At 47.0% G+C, this 22658-nt stretch overlaps 1 protein-coding gene across 2 annotated transcripts in view; it reads left to right on the forward strand.

The window, feature by feature from the left end:
- LOC144811046 (glutathione S-transferase P 1-like) overlaps positions 1–22658 on the forward strand; it is a 125379-nt gene that overhangs the window by 16440 nt on the left and 86281 nt on the right. For both annotated transcript variants that reach the window (XM_078673837.1, XM_078673829.1), the window contains one exon: positions 2502–2589. In XM_078673837.1, the coding sequence (XP_078529963.1) occupies positions 2502–2589 (88 nt within the window). The remainder of the gene's footprint in view (positions 1–2501; positions 2590–22658) is intronic.

The raw sequence follows: 22658 nt of genomic DNA on the forward strand, positions 1-22658 counted from the left end.
CACCTCCTCTATATCCACGGCGGCTCTTCCTACCTCTGCCACCACCTCCTCTATATCCAAGGCTGCTCTTCCTACCTCTTCCAGGGCCCCCCTGTATCAAAGGCTGCTCTTCCTACCTCTGCCACCAGCCCCCCTGTATCAAAGGCTGCTCTTCCTACCTCTGCCACCAGCCCCCCTGTATCAAAGGCTGCTCTTCCTACCTCTTCCAGGGCCCCTCTGTATCCAGGGCTGCTCTTCCTACCTCTGCCACCACCTCCTCTATATCCACGGCTGCTCTTCCTACCTCTGCCACCACCTCCTCTGTATCCAAGGCTGCTCTTCCTACCTCTCCACAACCTCCTCTATATCCACAGCTGCTCTTCCGACCTCTGCCACCACCTCCTCAATATCCACGGCGGCTCTTACTACCTCTGCCACCACCTCCTCTATATCCACGGCGGCTCTTCCTACCTCTGCCACCACCTCCTCTATATCCACGGCGGCTCTTCCTACCTCTCCACCACCTCCTCTATATCCACGGCTGCTCTTCCTACCTCTGCCACCACCTCCTCTATATCCACGGCGGCTCTTCCTACCTCTGCCACCACCTCCTCTATATCCATGGCTGCTCTTCCTACCTCTTCCACCACCTCCTCTATATCCACGGCTGCTCTTCCTACCTCTGCCACCACCTCCTCTATATCCACGGCTGCTCTTCCTACCTCTTCCACCACCTCCTCTATATCCACGGCTGCTCTTCCTACCTCTGCCACCACCTCCTCTATATCCACGGCTGCTCTACCTACCTCTTCCACCACCTCCTCTATATCCACGGCTGCTCTTCCAACCTCTGCCACCACCTCCTCTATATCCAAGGCTGCTCTTTCTACCTCTGCCACCACCTCCTCTGTATCCACGGCTGCTCTTCCTACCTCTTCCACCACTTCCTCTATATCCATGGCTGCTCTTCCTACCTCTGCCACCACCTCCTCTGTATCCACGGCGGCTCTTCCTACCTCTCCACCACCTCCTCTGTATCCACGGCTGCTCTTCCTACCTCTTCCACCACTTCCTCTATATCCACGGCTGCTCTTCCTACCTCTGCCACCACCTCCTCTATATCCATGGCTGCTCTTCCTACCTCTGCCACCACCTCCTCTGTATCCAAGGCTGCTCTTCCTACCTCTCCACCACCTTCTCTATATCCACGGCTGCTCTTCCTACCTCTGCCACCACCTCCTCTGTATCCAAGGCTGCTCTTCCTACCTCTCCACCACCTCCTCTATATCCACGGCTGCTCTTCCTACCTCTCCACCAGCTCCTCTATATCCACAGCTGCTCTTCCCACCTCTGCCACCACCTCCTCTATATCCACGGCTGCTCTTCCTACCTCTCCACCACCTCCTCTATATCCACGGCTGCTCTTCCTACCTCTGCCACCACCTCCTCTGTATCCAAGGCTGCTCTTCCTACCTCTCCACCACCTTCTCTATATCCACGGCTGCTCTTCCTACCTCTGCCACCACCTCCTCTGTATCCAAGGCTGCTCTTCCTACCTCTTCCACCACCTCCTCTATATCCACGGCTGCTCTTCCTACCTCTGCCACCACCTCCTCTGTATCCAAGGCTGCTCTTCCTACCTCTCCACCACTTCCTCTATATCCACAGCTGCTCTTCCTACCTCTTCACCACCACCTCTATATCCACGGCTGCTCTTCCTACCTCTTCCACCACCTCCTCTATATCCACGGCTGCTCTTCCTACCTCTTCACCACCTCCTCTATATCCACGGCTGCTCTTTCTACCTCTGCCACCACCTCCTCTATATCCATGGCTGCTCTTCCTACCTCTGCCACCACCTCCTCTATATCCATGGCTGCTCTTCCTACCTCTTCCACCACCTCCTCTGTATCCACGGCTGCTCTTCCTACCTCTTAACCATCACCTCTATATCCACGGCTGCTCTTCCAACCTCTGCCACCACCTCCTCTATATCCACGGCTGCTCTTTCTACCTCTGCCACCACCTCCCTATATCCACGGCTGCTCTTCCTACCTCTCCACCACCTCCTCTATATCCACGGCTGCTCTTCCTACCTCTTCCACCACCTCCTCTATATCCACGGCTGCTCTTCCTACGTCTGCCACCACCTCCTCTATATCCACGGCTGCTCTTCCTACCTCTGCCACCACCTCCTCTATATCCACGGCTGCCCTTCCTTCCTCTTCCACCACCTCCTCTATATCCACAGCTGCTCTTCCTACCTCTTCCACCACCTCCTCTATATCCACGGCTGCTCTTCCTATCTCTGCCACCACCTCCTCTATATCCACAGCTGCTCTTCCCACCTCTTTCACCAGCCCCTATGCATCCAATGCTGCTCTGCCTACCTCTGCTGACTGACCCAAGTATAATTAATATAGTATCCTGTCTTATCACCAGCCCCTCTTTACCTATGGCTGTTCTTTGCACCTCTCCACCAACCTCTCTGTGACTAACAGCTTTCTTTGCACTTTCTTTAGGTCTTTGGTCAGATGCCCAGGCTGAAGGAAGGGGACTTCTGCCTCTACCAGTCTGGCGCCATCATGCGGTACCTGGGACGTAAGCACGGTGAGACCTGAGGTGCTATGTAGGGGTACATCAGGAGCAGCAGGTGGTCTTTCCATATTTCTGACCTCATGATGCAGGGAGAGGAGATTGGTTTGAGCATGGAGAGGAATGATCAACACACAGTGGTGAGAGTGAGGATGAACCAGCGCAGTCTTAGATCCTCCTCTCACAGAAGCGTATAGAAACCTACAAGATGTAGTTAAGCGGCGCAGGCAGGAACTCAAATCTCTCTTGAGTCTATAGTACTACAAGTCAGGTGCTTCCATGTATGTCACAGACCTGTAGTGACTTTGTGATGTCATGGATCCCTTTTCATGCTAATGTGACACTATTACCCTCCATATGCTTTATCACAGCATGGACCCCCACTGATATCAGCCAGGCCTTCATGCGGCACAGAGAGTACGGCAGTCGCTGGCAGTCACTACAGAGTGCTGCTAGGAAAGTACAATGATAACTGGCTGTCACTCTAGAGTATGACGAGAAGAGTACAGTGATAGTTGTCTGTCACTCCAGAGTACTACCAGAAGAGTGTGCTTGTTAGAAATGGGGTCTCTGGTTGGCTAAGGCTTGTGGCAAAGTCAGGCAGAAACCACCACTCCAGTCAGGGTAAGGAAGTCACCCGCCAAAGATAACCCCTGCTCACCCCCTTGGTAGCTTGGCACGAGCAGACAGGCTGATCCCGGAGGCAATGTGTAAAGCATTTGCGCATGTACCCACCCTCAACAACCTCCAAGGCCCCACACAAAAGAAACTCCACACAAGGTTTTATATAAAAATAGCCTTTGTATTACCATAAACACATTAGATCATAATCACATAATTACACTGTGCCAACTAGCACTGGGCAGTATTTACAGGGGATTATTTACACCGGGACAGGGCCACGTGGACCACTGTCAGGAATAGCACTTGGTAGAACTTGCACTTTGTAGAAATAGCACTTAGAACATAGGATAATTGTAGTACCAAATAATACTTGCAGAAACACAACCAGTAACCACTGGTAGAGGGTAAGTACACCCTACGCAATCCTAACCCCCTTAGCCATATATCACGCAGGGAACCTAGCGTAACTATACTAGGTAAAACAACCTCCTAAGCATAAACACATTTAGAGGTATAGGCATAAAGCATTGCATAATATGCATAAATCACATTAGGTAAGTAATCACATTTGCGCCAAAAATCACATAACTGACCCCAGGCCAACTTGGCCTCTCAGGGGCTCATAGGCCCAATGTCCAGAATACCTGGGCTGGCTGCGCAGGCAGCCAAAGAAGAATGCGCAACAGGCCTAAACGATGCAGCTGCCCACTAAGTGCTGGGCAGCTGGGGAATGGAGTCTGCTACCGGCGTGCCTCCTGGCTCTCCTCTCAAATAAACAATAGGGCCCAAAACAACATGGGAGCCTTTCAGGCTCGAGATACGAAATGGCCACGCAATCGTTGGAGTCTCGTGGGCTCCGAAGTGATAGGAAATGCCCATAGGAGCCTCGTGGGCTCGAGATACAATATGCCCCCTGGAACCTCGTGGGCTCGAAATGAAATAATGCTGCCAACTGGGGGAGCGGTCCGCTGCCAGCCGGGGCCGCTCTACCCTCTGCAATGCCCTTGTGGGTGTAGGAGCCTCTCGGGCTCTAAATAAAAATGTTGCACAACAATGTTGGAGTCCCTCACTGGGGGACTCAGAGAATAATGGCCCCCTCGATGTTGAAGCGACCCGCGGGGTCTGCTTGGCAAAACCGGAAAAAAGAGAAGGAGGAGCCCTCACTCACCGGCTGCTGCGGGGCGCGTCGAGCCTCCGGTGGGGTTCCTCTGGCGGACGCGTCGTATGGAGGCGGGGTGGGCAACTGTCCTCCTGCTGCACTCTCCCCTCTACTACACAGGAGCACGAGGTGGGCCCCTCTCAAGTTAGGATCAGGAAAGAACATTTTTCATGGGGTCACAGCCCCTTCTTATACACCAAATCCCTTTGTCCAGATGCAACTGGTTTTGGAGCACTCTGTTGTGCTCAGCCCCTCTCCCCATTTCCAGGAGAGGCTAGGGACATCAGACGCACCACAGGGGGCGGAGCCAGCATTATGTAGGGAAAGCCCAGCCCTATTCAGGTCCCAGGTGCACCCCTCCCTCACATCAACATGCATATCTCTCCATTCACCACCGGGGCAGACCCATCCTGACTCCTGGAGCCAGGCACACCAGCCAGCTCTAGCCAATCACAAGACAGACAGTCACTTCACATTTATTACACAGACATAACAGCTTCTAGAAGTGGCACTTCCACACTAGACACATTAACTCTGCACACATCATCGTTCAGCATTCAATCACACAAGCCCTCACATACCAAACTCGACCCTGCACTCCCCACACATCAGGAACTACCATGGACACACATTTTCCCCATGCGCCCGGCCGGGTCCAGGGGCCATGACCCCTGGCCCCCCTGCCGCTTACTCAAAGCTGGATGTAATCTCTTTAAAGAACACAGCTCACTCACTTCCCGATAAGCTACTAGCAAAACTTGATTGTGAAGGCTTATTAAAAGCTCAAGTACATCTACAAAAGTTAAATGACGCCCTACCAACACCAAGCAGGCGAGCCAGTATGGGTGCAGATTTGCCTTGCTAAATACTCACTCGCTACAGAAGTACTGCTTGAAGGTCTTTTCACTCCTCCAAGAAAATAGTCTGGACCTCTAATGCATTACAGAAACGTGGCTGAACGAGTCGGCTAAGTCAGATTTGGCTGCAGCCATGCCCCCTAATTTCACAGCTAGCTACCTGAATCGATCGGATGACAAGAGGAGGGGGGGGGGCATAGCGTTTCTTTTTAACAATACATTGAAAACGGAAATTCTGTGCTCTGAAAGCTTATCAGGCGCTGATGTTCTGGGGGTGAAATTCTGCTCCCCTACAGATAGTGTTGTGTTTCTTTTAGTATACCGCCCACCACATACCCCCACTAGGTTCATGGCGCCTTTCCAGGATGTAGTTCATGACCTCCCTACACGTTATCAAGGTCTAGTAGTGCTCGGAGACTTTAATCTTCATTAGGATACTATCCCAAAGAATGGCCAGGCAAAGCAGTTAGAAGAGGTTCTAACTTCTATAGGTCTTTGCCAAATGGTGTGTGGGCCTACACATGAAAAAGGTCACATATTAGCTCTGGTCTGGTCCTCCTGCCCGTTGATTGGCCCTATAGTTATCTCTCCATGCTCCTACGTCAGTGTGAGAGGGCATGGCGCAAATCTCAGTATCCCTGTGCCCACTCAGCATAGGTTTGTCGCCTCCAAAAAAGCCATTCTAGCATGGTAAGTCGAATTCTATGAGGCTGCTATCATACACGCGACCAACCCCCAGAAGGAGACCTTTAGAATCATAAACAAGTTAAGGAAGGCTAAGTTGCAAATTTTAAGAATTTTAAGCCAATTTCACAGCTACCTTTTCTGGCAAAAATCATTGAACAACATGTATTACAATCTTTCACTCGCCACTTGGAGTCCAATAAGCTTCTTGAGCCCAGTCAGGCAGGTTTCAGAGCCCATCACAGTATGGAATTGGTCATGCTTACCGTGCTGGATGATCTGAGACAAAAAAGTGCCATGTGCTTTGGTTCTACTAGACCTATCCGCTGCGTTTGATATCGTTGATCATCGCCAACTACTAACGCGGATTAGTGATCTAGGCGATCAAGGGCACGGCTCTGGCCTGGTTGACCTAATTTCTGAGATAGAGGTCATAGCGAGTCCAATTAGGAGAGCTGATGTCCCATCCAGCTTCGCTGGTGTGTGGAGTACCCCAAGGTTCAGCTTGGTCTCCCCTGCTTTTCAATGCCTATTTGCAGCCTTTAATTGCAGCACTGAATCAGCTGCATTGCAGAGTTTACAACTATGCCGATGACACCCAAATTTTGATTCAGATCGATCACTCACCTGGGGCCTACCTGAGAATGCAAGATATTCTTAAATTCACCATCAATTGGATGTCGGCAAACTCGCTAAAAATCAAGCCTGAGAAAACAGAGGTTTTAGCGGTTACTACTAACTCAAAGCCTTGGAATGATCTTTTCTGGCCTGCAGAATTGGGGCTGAGAGAGCACGAGTTTGAAAAAAATGTATAAGTACGCCATATTTACAAGCACGTAGTTAGTTTAAACATGTTTTGCACACGAGTATTTTATATCCAGGAGTGAAATATACAGAGTGGTTTATATTCAGTAGTGAAACGTATAGAATGTTAAGTAGAGTAACTATAATTATAACGGTGTGAGATTAAATGTAGAAATGTTGGAGTATATGTGAAAACCTCATGTTCTCATGTTAAAAAGAGTCATGTCCAAATTAAATGTAACTTTGAAAATCCAGTATTATGTGTAGGCCTTAGGGCAATTCACAGCAAACCTGAACGTGCTGCTAAATTTACGTGAGATAAGGTTGACATGGTTCTTCCAAATGTACTATTGAACTTAGGGTTAAAAGTATATGCTTTATAGATGTGTTATTTTAGAAACGTATGCTAGTTAAGAATGTTTGCTGTTTAAATCAAGTTAACGTTTTAAGAGTGCAGGGACCTGCTGCATGTAAATCAAGTAGGCCAGAGCAGATAATGTCATGTAGTTTAAATTGCCATGTGCTCGTTAGAGGAGAGGTCGTGAGGTGTCCAGCATGGAGCTTTGAGAGTGTTTTATGACCAAAGATATGGTGGAGTCTGGAATTTGAGGCCCACTGCAGGATGAGCTGTATGCAGGTGCGAGGGTCCTAATCAGCTCGAATGAAAGGGACTTTGTTCAGTGGCGCCTTGCGCAGGCCTGTAGGAGTTTCCAGGAATTTCAGGGGGTATCAGCGCACGGAAGAAGGAGCCTGGGAACCAAGGTCAACTATAACGAGGGTCTTCAAGAGTACCATCATGGAGTTTGCCGCGCAAAGATGTACCACGTGAGGGGCGTCCCAAGGGGCGTTTCTATTGGAAATGTGATTTGGTATTAGGGAAAGTGACCCGGGAGGAGAGCAGAGCAGATGATTTTGGGAGCCTAAGGAAGCGGATGGGTAGGCAGATAGGCTGATCAGGAGAGACCCATTATCAGAGAAGAGACAAAGAGAAGTGCGTGATCTTCTTAGGAAGTCACCACGGCTGACACCTAGAGGGTTAAGATCTTGCTAAGTAGGGATGTCACTTAATATAGTGTAGGGACAGACTAACCTTAATTTTCTTTTCTGTAATGACTTTGAGGTTGCAACTTGTATTCATTTTGGCAACGCTCATGTTATTGGAAGTTGTACTTATTATTTTGTTCTTCAGACTCAGACTATTCAAAAAGTTCATGTTCATAGTGATACCGATTTATCTTCTTAATCTCATTTTGAGAAGTTTGTATCTTCAGTTATCTTTGACTTTATATTAAATCTTTAAAACTTAATTTTGGTCAGTGGTCATTTAGAGTGGTGTAAGTTCTTAAATTGATTGCTTTATTGCGAGATTACCTTTTACTCAAGACAGGTACCAACGATTCAGTCGACAGGAAATGGGATTTGGTAAGATAATTAGTAACCAGTAATCCCGCGTTAGCAGTTGGTAGCAGAGTGAGGATGGTTATCTTCTTGAGGAAGGTAATCTAGAGAGGTTAGTTTACCCCAAGGCCCGAGACGCCGAGAGACGAGCAGCGGAAGAATCGTGTGCCGAAAGGTGCAGACGGTGCGAGAAAAGCAGCAGTATCGGAGAGTGAGTATAAAAAGGGTCATGCGTGAACAGATTGCGGTGTTTTGTGTTGTATTTGTATTGTAATGTCTTGCGGAGTTGAATGCCTGTAGTGTGAATGAGAGACGGTTGTGAGCGCGCACAACCTGGTAAACCGGTTACCTGGTAAACGGGTGAACTGGTGAAATCTTAAGTTCAGGCCAAAGCTTAAGTGGTTTTGGGTGTATCGAACATCCAGGGTAGTTGTCGACCATAGTACGGAGGTCACGAGGTACCATTGACCGCCGTAGATCCAAGATAGGGGGAGTGTAAGAGTGAGTGTATGAGTAACGGACGCTGGTCGAAAGTTACTGTGTGTGAGTAACCTATCGGAGAAGGCGATTGTCTGGAAGTAATCGGAAAGACATTTCGCCAAGTTAGGGTGACAACTACAGAAAGACTGTGGGCGTACAGTCAAAGAAAGGTGATCGCTTGGACGGAAGTAATCATTTTTCAGAGTATGAATGAGATGCATGCGTGACCGAGGAGACGAGCTGAGAAAGGAGGGGAACTGCTGCGAAGGGGGACGGGTGACGTCGGCTAGAGCCGCGCTCTGATTGAGCGGTTGGTGTGACGTTAGCTAGAGCCGCGCTCTGGTTGGGCGGCTAGAGTGACGTCGGAGGAAAGTCGCGTACGGATAGGCCAGTTAGTGAGAACGGCGCCGAGATTGGTGGAATATCATCAGGAAGTAAACAAACGCGGAGAAAAGAGAAATCATGAAGTGTTTTAAGTGTTTGAAAGGGATTTTTAAACGTAAACGAAGTGAACATTATTACGGGGAAGAGGCTCCCCCAGAGGGTACGCCAGCTCATTATATGGCAACGAATGTTGGGCTGCATACGATATTGTGGATTGGGGCTTGGAATAAGCTTACGGAAGGGAATGAGGAAATGCAGTTCCCGAAGTACGGGACGTTTAAATTAGAGGTGTTACATCGGCTAAAAGCAACCATGTCCTCATTGAAACCCTCACCTAGGCCAACACAGTTTGAGGCTCTTAATGCATGGATTAAGGCTGCACACGACCGAAATTTGAACAGGCGTCAACAAAGGCTGACGCGATCGGTAAGGGCAGTGCGAGATTCCAAATGGGATGAGGAGGAAAAGCGTTGGAGAGTACAGACTATTGAGGTGGAGAAAATGTATCCGATGAGGGAGGTGTCAGGAGGAGGAAACCTCATGGAAGAAGACGAGGAAAGCGAGTCGGAGGACAATCTGATAAACAGATTGTTAATGGATAGACCACCTCCGAGAGTGGAGTTGATAGAAGATAGAGGGCTCGCAAGGGAGGATGGGAATGAGATAGAGGGATATACACCACTCCCTATATCGGAATGGACACCTAGCAAAGGCGGAGAAACACCTCCAAACAACACTGTACAGAGTGTAGTGGGAAGGTTTGTGGTGCAGAAAACGCCAACCACAGAAAGGGTTGAGTCTGTGGGATTGCCGGACGCTCTTCAAGTGCCTGTTACCATAGGACCCATAGTTTCGATCTATAATTCTGAGAGAGATAGAGGGGAACAACAAAGGCAATTGGATAGGGAAAGGATTGAGATGGAAAGGAGGAATAATGTGACGAATGCATGGAAACAATTACCAGGTTCGGTAACATGGAACACCCCATTAGACACAACTGTCGGTCCCAATTCAGAACAGGGAGGTCCGAGAGGACCAATGGATCTAAGGGGACCGCGACCAAGACCCTATTCAGAATTAAGAGCTGATTTGAGGGAATGGGACGGGTCCATAGTATCTCCGAGTAACAGGACAAGAACGGAACCAGAGTGGGAAAGCAGGGGTAACGGGACAGTATCTCATTGTGGGGCCAGCGAAAGCAGTCAGGGCCGGGAAGGCCAAAGTCAAGAGAATAGAGGGGATGCATGTCCTACAAATCAGAGAGAACAGCCGGAACAAAATACTAGGATTGTAGAGTGTGAGGAAATGTCCCGTCTCTGGGGGAAGGGAGGAGATGAGGCGGTACGGGCTTTTCAGAATAGGTTTAGGTGCCTTCATCATACACTCGGGGAAGACGTTCAACATTGGAGAAAGGAGAACAGCGATAAGTCCCGCCACGCCTCGAATAATCAGGAATCACAGGGAAGTAGGGAAGAAAGAGGGAGTAATGGAACATCTTACCCTGCATCCCGTGAAACTAGCCCGGAGGGGGAGAGAGGGGCTATGAGGCATGAAGGAGTGTTTCACCACCCACCCCGAGAAGACGGAAAGGCATGGGATCTAGAGAGATGGGAACAGGGGAGGACTCCTTATAATTCACCCATACCTAAACGTAGATCTCGGAGCTGGGATGGGAGAGATGCGGATGGAGGAGCTAAATTGAGTGTCTTGAAAGCTGAAATTAAGGCAAAAAGGCTTGATGTTACCAGTTTAAAATCAGATGTTGATGAGATAATAGATGGAACATTGCCTTTGGAAAGGATAGAATTGTACGAACAGGATGAGTTATTGTTCATGGCAAAGGATATTACTAGGAAAGCTAGAGCGTTTCATGAAAAACTGACTGATTTGGCAGACAAGTATGCCGTGGATTTGTCTAGGACAAGGGCATTGCAGAGTAACCACAGATTACAGTACGCAGACCAGGATCTAGATGAGAAGAGAACTACTGGATTAAAAACACACATAAGAGAGCTGGTAACAGGGATAAGAGTGTGGAGAGAACTGGATAAATGGGAAGAAAGGTGGTCAAAAAAGGGCACAGTTAGGCGAAGTACAAATGTGATGACCCCTGAGGGAAGGGTAATGCAGATGGAGGCATTCCCTTTGCGAGAAATATCAAATGGAAATTATGTACATGTGCCCTGGAGTAGAGGAGACTTAGCCGCATTTACCAACTCATTTCCGAAGTTGCGGGACAATCCAGTCGAATGGTATAAGCAGGTAGAGAGGTTTGTTAAAATCTCGAAAGTACTGTGGATAGATTTGAACACGTTGTTTGACATCGTGGTCCCATCTGACTTGTGGACCCCGTGCAAGACTAGTGTCGAATGGCCAAATGCTGAACCATTGAGGGATGCTCGAACAAATGGACCGTCTGAGATTGTCATGCGAAAGTATGAAAGGGTAATAGCATGGCTGAAAGATAAGGTACCACCACAGGATATAGATTGGGTAAAGATAGATCGAACAAGGCAAGAACCGAAGGAGACAGTTCACGAGTTTTATGAAAGATTGTTGAAAACATTCAAGCAATACAGTGGACTAGATGTAATGGATCCCAAAGACATAGGGCAGTTCGTGTCAAAGTTTGTCTTGGGGTTGAGACCTGATATTTGTTTGATGATACAGCAACATTTAATCTGTTGGCAGAACAAACCACTAGATGAGATTTTACGATATGCGAGGTACTGCAGTGACGAGATAGATTCTAAAGCCAAGAATCTAAAGGAGAAATTGATGGTGGTGCAAATGCAGTCCGCTGGGAAGGGTGGCCAGCAGAAGCAGGGGATGGGACGAAAACCAAATGGTCAGAGCAAAGATAATGAAGAAGGGCAGAGACCTAGGATAGACTTTGCCACTTTAAAGAAAACGACAAAGTGTCATCAGTGTCACCAGGTGGGGCATTGGCGACGCGAGTGTCCCTTTAACCCTGAAAATGGAGAGCTAGAAGTAGAAGAACAGGTCCAAGAAGACCCAGTGCAAAAGGTGACAGTCCCAAGTAATAAGGTGGCCAAAGGGGGGACTTCGGCTCCACGGGCCCAATTCCCACAGCCACCGAAGATAACAGCTGGAGGAAAGGTCTTTAAACAAATGCCTCTGTTTATTGAGGAAGAAAAGTGTTATTACATTGATCCATTGACAGGACAACGGGTGAGCAGTGAAGAGGACTGTACCCTTGGGGCAGTCCTAGAAGTGGATCAAAGAGGGCCATTTGTTGAGGCAGAAGTGGCAGGGTGTCCCACTACGTTCTTAGTGGACACTGGGGCTACTCGTTCGACTCTGAGATCAGCGGTGGTTCCAGACTTGCCGATGTCAGGGGAAACAATTCAGGTGGTAGGAGTCGCAAATAAAAGAATGACTAGTCCGTTGACAGAACCAGTATCTGTAAAAATAGGAAATCATATGAACGAACATCAGTTTGTGGTTTGTGACTCGAGTCCGGTATGTCTGTTAGGTAGGGATTTGTTATGCAAATTGAATTGCACCATATACTGCACCCCACAAGGAGTGGAGGTACAGACTACCGACGATGATGCTACCTTTAAGGTGGCCAATTAAAAATTCTGTGTAGAACTATATCCTACTCTGACGGTAGAAGATCTTCCACAAGACTTAAGAGATGCAGTGGCGTCAGAGGTGTGGGATTTCACAGGAGAAGATATAGGATTGATTAAAGGGGTAGAACCGGTAAAAATTCTGGTAAAACCAAATGTTGAGTTTCCAAGAACGCCTCAATACAAATTGTCACAGGAAACGATTGCGGGAATAAAGCCTGTGATCGAGTCAATGATACAGCAAGGAATACTGAAAGAAATCGTGGGCAGTCCTTGTAACTCCCCGATTATGGGTTTACAGAAACCTAGTGGGAAGTTTAGGATAGTTCAGGATTTACGAAAGATTAACAACATAGTCGTTTCATGTTGTCCCGTGGTACCGAATCCATCAGTGATATTGTTTCAAATACCATGTCAAGCAGAATGGTTCACAGTGATAGATCTTTGTCAGGCTTTCTTTTCAATCCCATTGGATGAAGAGAGCAGGTACCTTTTTGCGTTTAAAATGGAAGATCGCGTTTTAACATGGTGTCGAATCCCACAAGGATTCACAGACAGTCCATCCATCTTTAATCAGTTGTTGAAGAAGAATCTTGAGAATCTAGTGCTGCCACAGAACTCGGTTCTGGTACAGTACATAGATGACCTACTTGTTGCGTCAGAGACAGAGGAAGCTTGCAAAGCAGATTCAATTGCCTTACTGAACCATTTAGCTGAAAATGGACATAAGGTATCTCCGTGCAAGTTACAGTATTGTCTGACAGAAGTACAGTATCTAGGGCACAGGTTAGAAAAAGGGAAACGTAAGGTGTCCCCAGAGAGGATTGAGGCGATAATGAAAATGAATGCGCCTACAACTCAGAGAGAGGTTAGAATGTTCCTAGGAATGGTGGGTTACTGCCGACAGTGGATAGTTAACTTTTCACTGAAAGCAAAGCCCTTACAGAAACTGACGCACAAGGAGGTGAGTGATCCGGTACCATGGGATGAAGAATGTCTGGTGGCGTTTTTACAGCTGAGAGACGATTTATGTCGTGCTCCGGCTCTGGGAATGCCAGATTATGAAAAGTCATTTTCACTCTATTGCTGTGAGAGAGAGGGATGTGCTTTGTCAGTCTTGGCACAGACCCACGGTAATGCCCGTAGACCAGTTGCATATTTTTCGGCTACATTAGATCCAGTAGCCGCAGCGTTGCCCGGATGTCTCAAATCCGTTGCTGCAACGGGTGTCAGCATTGAAAGGAGCGAGAGTATTGTGATGGGACATCCAGTGGTGGTGTATGTACCACATTCAGTTGAATTGCTAATGACCAGGACGAAGCCGCAGCATCTGACCAATAGTAGGCTCACGCGCTACGAGCAAGTTATACTTGCCGCAGAGAACGTGACTCTCAGGAGATGCTCTGTCTTGAATCCTGCTACTTTGATGCCATTACCTACTGTAATAGAAGGCGAAGGATGTGAAGACCACGATTGCCTTGATGTGACTGAACTATGCACGAAACCCAGACCAGATATTGTGGATGAGCCATTGTCAGACCCCGATGAAATTTATTTTGTTGATGGCTCATGTTTAAGAGACGATACTGGTCGGTTGAGAGCAGCTTATGCTGTTTGTACTATTACTGGAGTTGTAGAAGCCGCTTGCCTGGAAGGAGTACATTCCGCACAGGTAGCAGAGATTATTGCCCTAACTCGTGCCTGCATAGCAGGAAATGGAAAGAGAGTCACCATCTACACGGACAGCCAATATGGTTTCGGTGTGGTTCATGATTTCGGGCAGTTGTGGTCTCAGAGGGGTTACATGACCTCCTCTGGTTCGCCCATTCGAAATGGAGAATTTGTGCGATTGCTGATAGAAGCATTACAAGGTCCTGTTGACATCGCAGTAGTGAAGTGTGTAGCTCATACTAAGAATACAGATTTTGTGTCACAAGGTAATAGATATGCTGATGAAGTCGCACGCTATTGTGCGGAACAAAGTTATTCTTTCTCAAAGGTGGAAATAGAAGGTGCAGAAGAAAAGACTGAATTAAGTATGATGTTAGAAACGGTAGACACTTGGGAGGATTTAAGAATAATGCAGGAGAACGCACCTGAAACAGAGAAAAAGGCATGGGAAATAGCAGGTTGTGTGCGAAGTGAAATGGATTTCTGGGTTTCAGCAGATGGGAGAGCTGTGTTACCTGAAGAATTAGCTAATCCCATGGCGAGAGAAATACATGGTCCAGTACATCTAGGAAGGGATGCTATGATGAGAGTGTTTAGGCAAACTTGGTATTGCCCTAAATTTAGAATAGCAGCAGAATCAGTATGTAAACGATGTGTTACTTGCCAACAGCTGAACGTAGGCAAACGAACACCAGTCACACTGAGTCACATTGGGAGGTCGGGGGGGCCTTTCAATAGAATGCAACTAGATTTCATCGAAATGCCAAGAGTCAATCGCCTTCGGTATGTGTTGGTGATTGTATGCGTATTTTCCAGATGGGTTGAAGCGTACCCTACACGTAGGTGCGATACACTCACAGTGGCTAAATTGTTGCTCAGGGAGTTGATACCGCGCTTCGGGGTGCCTGCCTCTTTGGAATCGGACAGAGAAAAACATTTTAACAGCGAAATAGTGAAGATGTTGTGCTCCACACTGAATATCGATCAAAAGCTGCATTGTAGTTATCGACCTGAAGCTTCAGGAATTGTGGAACAAGTGAATGGCACTTTGAAGAATAGATTGGCTAAAGTAGTGGCATCCACATCTTTGAGTTGGCCAGATGCTCTTCCATTAGTGCTCATGAGCATGCGCAGCACACCTGATAGGAGGACAGGTCTCTCTCCCCACGAGATCCTGATGGGGAGGGCCATGAGACTTCCTACAGTTCCAACTACTGCTCTATTGAATATTACAGATGATCTGATCTTGGATTATTGTAAAGGACTGTCTGACGCCATCCATTCTGTGTCCCTTCAGGTGCATGCGGCTGAAGTTCCAGCAGCGAGGAACCTGTGTCATGACCTGAACCCAGGGGACTGGGTCTTAGTTAAAAAGCACGTCCGGAAGAACTGCCTAGATGTTCGCTGGCGTGGGCCCTTTCAGGTAATCCTGATAACGAACACCGCGGTGAAGTGCGGGGGGCTGCCAAATTGGATCCATGCATCCCATACTAGAAGAGTTCCAGCACCTCTAGAAGGAACAGCTCCCATCCCAGACGAAAGCCCGGAAGTGGAAGAAGAGTCGCAAGAAGGGATTGAGGCAGCTGAGGAGGTGTCGGAAGAAGTTGGGAACGCATCGGATTCAGAAGAAGAGCGAAGGCAGGACGGCAGTGAGACAGAAGACGCAACTGAAGGAGAGAGCAGAAGTGAATACGACTCAGACTCAGATCCGTATCGGAGCGACCAAGAACCAAGTGGGAGGACAAGAAATAGGAGAATAAGGCTTGGAGCTGCCACTTGGCCAACAAGGAGAAGAAGGCTAAGTTTGAGGTCGGCCCAGGAAGAAACGCTTACTCCTATATCCGAAGACTCAGATCCAGAAGAAGATATCCAGGATCAAGCCGAGGAGGGTCTTAGAAGATCAAGTAGGGTGCGAGTGCCTAGCAGAAGATACTCTACTCCCGATTGGACCTACCTCGTTGCAGATGTCTGGGAGACACAGAACAGGGAGGATCAGGGAAGTGGAACTGATCAGAACTGACCCGATCATCACAGTGCAAATAAAGTTTCTACTGCCAGGAGCGGAGACCGAAAGGTTGCTGACACTCAACATCGTTCATCCTGCTCTCCTGAGTGGAATAAGAAAGTTGATTTTAGAAACAGTTGAGTTTCCAGTTTGTTGTTCACGATATCCAATATTGGAGGGAACTCTTCTTCGTTTGGAAATGCTTGAGCGAGTAGTAGAAATGCTAGGAGCGCTTATTGTTGTGGATTAATACCATATTGTGAATGTCTTCAAAGGGGCGCAGAACTGGAAAGGTGAAGAAAGTGATCTTGATTAGAACGGACCCCTTTGTAATTGTGGATGTAGAACTGATAGTACCAGGAGTGGAAATTGAAAAAACGCTAACTCTCAATTTTGTCCGTCCACTTGTCTTGAGCGAAATAAGGAGAATAATCCTAGAAAAAGTTGACTTTCCATGTTGTGGTACGAACTGTCCAGAACCTGAGGGAATGATACTTCGAATGGACATTTATGAAGACGTAGTATCACTCCTTGAGTCATACATAACTTCAGACGAAAACAAGACTTTTGAAAAGAAATTGTAAAATTGTTGCAAGATAACCTAGCGCCGAGTGGAAGAAGAAAAGTGATAGGGGTTTCATTTTAGTGGATGGAGAAGGGCTAGGGTTGTCTATTTTCTACTGGACTTTGAACTGTTTTGCGGAAACAAATTGTCAAGCTTCCAAGTGTTCAAAGAAAGACATTGCAAGAGAAAAAGACTTTGTTTGAAAAGAAGAGGAAGTGAATGCTAGAAGAAAGGCGAAAACTACACTGTTTGAGAACATGGAGGCTGGCAACCCGAACCGCAGGGCAAAATGTATAGCTGTTATATTTTTAGGAGTAGTGGTTTCTCTTATAATTTTAGTGGTAACTGTTTCATTCCTAGCGGGACACGAAGGGGATGAAACCACAGTTAAGGAGGATAAGGGAGTGTCAACACCGAAAACTACCGTTATTAAAGAGAAGGGAAACATCAATGAAAAAGACAAAGCATTGTTAGATGCAGAAGTAAAAAGGTTACACATGGATGAGTCACAGGGGAATTACAAGTCAAATGCTTATGCTAAGTTGCTTTATGAATATGTTGATGCCATGGAGGTAAAGGATTGTTATGTTTGTATGCAATTACCAGCTTCAGTGGAGGAGGGTATCAGATACCATCATCTCCCGTTGACATATGGAATAACGTGCAGTTTATTGTTAAGTATGTTTTATGGACGAGACGGATTTGAGTATTACTTCTCGAATTTCGACTCGACATTGCCAGAGGTTCCGAATTTCAAGCATTTGAACAAATGGGACTACTACAAAAGCGAAGACAGATTACACAAATGGTTTATTCCATGGAGAACGTTAGATACTTCACATGCTCGAAGGAACAATCTGACTTGTCAAATATCAGAAGTTGAGAAAAAGTTTATAGCACAGGTAGATACTAGATACAGGAGGCAGAAGATATTGAAGGCATCAGGACAAGGGGAAACAGATTGGACCAAGGAGGAAAGGGCACAACAACGAAAAGGTAGTATTGGTCCAATTGCTTTGGATAAGGAGAAACGGGGGAAACTGTGCATTCACAGGAGTTACTCCTATTATGAAAACGTTTATGTAGGACAAGTCAATTGCGAACATGCCTTTCAATTGGAGTATTACTCTAAGAACTTCATGAAAGGGATGCAAGCAATACCAAATGTATATTTTGTATGTGGAAGATATGCCTATGTGAAGTTACCAGATAATTGGTACGGATCATGCTATCTGGCTGTTGTCTTTCCTAAAATATATCATGTTGAGAATTTAGACACGCCTAAGAAAGAAATATCAACTAGATGGAAGCGAGGGCTGGGTGCAGCAGAAGTAGTTGGAGATGTAATAGGTGCTGCATTCCCTTTCTTAGGATTGATAATGAATGACATTAAGATCAGGAGGTTAGCTACAGTCGTAGATAGGCTATCTGCCAGTACTGCAAGATCCTTGATGCTGATAGAAGGGGAGATGCAATCGATTAGGGCGATGGTTCTTCAGAACCGACTTGCTTTAGATGTTCTGTTAGCAAAAGAGGGAGGAGTCTGTAGGGCCTTGAAGGTCCAGGAATGCTGTACTTACATTCCAGACAATTCAAAGCCTCTAGAGAAGTATATACAAAACATCACTGCCATACACTACGAAATTGAGGACCTGACAAAGGTAAATGTGTGGGAAAAAGTAGGCCATGGAATGGGTAAAGTTGGAAGTTGGTTTACCAACTTAGGAAAGGGTATCGTTTGGTACATATTGAAACCCATCATCATAGTAGTGATTTGTGTAATCACTTTGTGGGGATTGGTGCGTTTGTATCAATGTTATAGAGCAAATAGGTTGCAGAGAACTATGAAGAAACAGGAAGAAGAGTTGACAGCGATGCAGGACACTCAATATAAAAGTCTGAAAGCATTAGAGAGTATGAAAAGAAGTGGTACTGTCCTGACTTCACTTTAAAAGGTTCTACATTTTTAGTGTCATGGTGATGATGACCCCTGAAGGTCATCAAAGGGGGGACTGAGAGAGCACGAGTTTGAAAAAAATGTATAAGTACGCCATATTTACAAGCACGTAGTTAGTTTAAACATGTTTTGCACACGAGTATTTTATATCCAGGAGTGAAATATACAGAGTGGTTTATATTCAGTAGTGAAACGTATAGAATGTTAAGTAGAGTAACTATAATTTTAACGGTGTGAGATTAAATGTAGAAATGTTGGAGTATATGTGAAAACCTCATGTTCTCATGTTAAAAAGAGTCATGTCCAAATTAAATGTAACTTTGAAAATCCAGTATTATGTGTAGGCCTTAGGGCAATTCACAGCAAACCTGAACGTGCTGCTAAATTTACGTGAGATAAGGTTGACATGGTTCTTCCAAATGTACTATTGAACTTAGGGTTAAAAGTATATGCTTTATAGATGTGTTATTTTAGAAACGTATGCTAGTTAAGAATGTTTGCTGTTTAAATCAAGTTAACGTTTTAAGAGTGCAGGGACCTGCTGCATGTAAATCAAGTAGGCCAGAGCAGATAATGTCATGTAGTTTAAATTGCCATGTGCTCGTTAGAGGAGAGGTCGTGAGGTGTCCAGCATGGAGCTTTGAGAGTGTTTTATGACCAAAGATATGGTGGAGTCTGGAATTTGAGGCCCACTGCAGGATGAGCTGTATGCAGGTGCGAGGGTCCTAATCAGCTCGAATGAAAGGGACTTTGTTCAGTGGCGCCTTGCGCAGGCCTGTAGGAGTTTCCAGGAATTTCAGGGGGTATCAGCGCACGGAAGAAGGAGCCTGGGAACCAAGGTCAACTATAACGAGGGTCTTCAAGAGTACCATCATGGAGTTTGCCGCGCAAAGATGTACCACGTGAGGGGCGTCCCAAGGGGCGTTTCTATTGGAAATGTGATTTGGTATTAGGGAAAGTGACCCGGGAGGAGAGCAGAGCAGATGATTTTGGGAGCCTAAGGAAGCGGATGGGTAGGCAGATAGGCTGATCAGGAGAGACCCATAAAGAGAAGAGACAAAGAGAAGTGCGTGATCTTCTTAGGAAGTCACCACGGCTGACACCTAGAGGGTTAAGATCTTGCTAAGTAGGGATGTCACTTAATATAGTGTAGGGACAGACTAACCTTAATTTTCTTTTCTGTAATGACTTTGAGGTTGCAACTTGTATTCATTTTGGCAACGCTCATGTTATTGGAAGTTGTACTTATTATTTTGTTCTTCAGACTCAGACTATTCAAAAAGTTCATGTTCATAGTGATACCGATTTATCTTCTTAATCTCATTTTGAGAAGTTTGTATCTTCAGTTATCTTTGACTTTATATTAAATCTTTAAAACTTAATTTTGGTCAGTGGTCATTTAGAGTGGTGTAAGTTCTTAAATTGATTGCTTTATTGCGAGATTACCTTTTACTCAAGACAGGTACCAACGATTCAGTCGACAGGAAATGGGATTTGGTAAGATAATTAGTAACCAGTAATCCCGCGTTAGCAGGGCCCTTCCCTGAATCGGCCGTGATTGTAAAAAGTCTCGGCGTCAAGATTGATGTCTTCCTGTCCTTGACACAGCAAGTATCGGCGGTGGTCGGTGCCACTGTGGCCTTAATGCGTCAGCTTTGGAAACTGTCCCTTCTTTTGTCCTTCTGCACTCTTAGACTGGCAGTTTCTGCTCTGATTCTATCTCGTCTCGATTATGGGAATGCTTTATATCTTGGGCTGCCCAAAAATCTGTTGTCGAGGCTTCAGGTGGTATTGAACGACGCAGCAAGACTAATTTTTTAAAAACCCAGACATACTCATGTCACGCCCCTACTGCAGAACCTACACTGGCTCCCGACTTTGCAAAGAACCACATTTAAAAGTCTCTGCATTGTGCACATGGCCGTTCACGGTTCAGCCCCTAGTTACATCAAGGGCCGACTGATTAACTACTGCCCGAGTAGGGTGCTTCGGTCGGCTGATGCCTGCCACCTTGCCTGCCCGCGGTACAATCGATCGTCCTTGGGTGGGCGAGTCTTCTCGACCATTGCCCCTCAGGCATGGAACCGTCTCCCCATTGAACTGCGTGAGGAAACATATCTCCTCCGCTTTAGGAAAAGTTTGAAAACTGTACTGTTCCTAGAGGCATGGGGGCCAATCTGAACAGCTCGCTCCGTTCTCAACCAGGTTGGACGTCCACTGACGGCGCTTAGAGACCTCTGGGTAATAATGCACTATATAAATCCATTGTAACATAACATAACTGTTAGACCTGGCACCTTGGCGTGAGTTTCCCTTCCACTTTTTGCTGTTGTGCCTCAAATGTTTTGCTGGTGTCTGCTACTCAGGGCACTGCGCCACGGCCAACCCGTGCCGCAGTGCAAGTGCTCCCTACTGTAAAGTGTACATATGATTGATGTCCATGATTGGTTCATTGGATTTACTGTTAGTCCCTAGTAAAGTGCACCAGGAGTGCCAGGGCTTGTGAATGCCAACACTGCTAGTGGGCCTGCAGCGCTGGTTGCGCCACCCACAGAAGCAGCCTTAAAATGTGTCTAGGGTCTGCCATTGCAGAACCTGCGTGCAGTCTGGTACTGTCACCCTGGCTGGGCAAGTGCACACACTTGCCAGCCCCTAAACCTTCCCTTAACCTTCATATTAGTCACCCCTATGGTAGGCCAGAGGGCAGGGTGCATTGTAAGTGTAAGGTAGAACATGCCCTGATGTGTGTGGCATGTTCTAATAGTGAATTACTGCCAAAGTCGTTTTTCACTATTGTAAGGCTACCTGTTCCCTTCTAGGCCAGATGGGCTGCTGGAATTATTACACTCTATAATCCCAGCAGGCTCAGGGAACATGGTAGAAATTCATGTTTAGTATGCCTGAACTCAGAATAATAAAATACTTCTTTTAGTAAAGTTTATTTTAATATCCTGTGTTTGCAAATGCTACTTTTAGAAAGTTAGCATTTGCTTGCCTAACCATTTCAGCCCGCCTCTGCTTGGATGTGGATCTGACTGTCTGGTGTGTGTGAGTGACAGGGCTGGGAGTTGACAGGTAGTGATTAGCAGGAGGACCCCTTCATGGGTGGTGGGAGTTTCCCCTGAATGATGCATCAGGCTGTGCCCCTGCCACCGCCATGCTGGCTCCGCCCTCCTGGGGAGCGACTGATGACTCAGCCTGCACCTGGCCCAGGAAGGACCGAAGCTTGTCAACAAAGTACTCAGGCCACTCCTGCCCTCTCAATGCCGGCTCCGCCCCCCTGGGGAGCGGCTGATGTGCCTGCCCTCGCACTGAATGCAGAAGTCATAAGTACCCACAACAAGTACTCAGAGACTGGAGCAGTTATGCAGAGGCCCCCCTGGCTTGCTAGAACAAAAGAAACGGGGTATAAAAGTAGGAGCCCTGCTCCTTGTAAATTAGATCCTGTTTGTGCTACAGAAGAAACTCTGCCCGAAGAGAAGGACCTGGAAGGACAAGGAGGAGTGCTGTCTCTGGCCTGTGTCTGGTGCCTTGCTGCCAAAGGAGAGGAAAGAAAAGACTACCAAAGACTTTTGCTTATTTGAACTTTGTGCCAAACTCTGCTGAAAGATCTCCAAGGGCTTGCCTGTGAACTTGCCCCCTGACCAGCGCCCCAGGAACAGTGGGCGCTACCCTTCTGAAGAAAAGCTGCTGCTGGCGTGTGCTGTGTGTCTCTACCGCGCCAAGGAAAGGAGAGTTGAGAGCGCTGTGCCTGCCGCCACGCTCTCTGACAATTTGTGCAGCTGTGCCCCTTCCCCGACCACCGTGACTGTGGCCTGTTCGTGTGCCAGCCGCAAAGTAAGGATCAGCCCCGCGCTGGTTCGAGCGCCGTGACTGTCCGCGCTGAGCCGCCCTTGCAAC

This window comes from Lissotriton helveticus, chromosome 1_1, assembly GCF_964261635.1.
Source record: "Lissotriton helveticus chromosome 1_1, aLisHel1.1, whole genome shotgun sequence".
Lineage (NCBI taxonomy): Eukaryota > Metazoa > Chordata > Amphibia > Caudata > Salamandridae > Lissotriton > Lissotriton helveticus.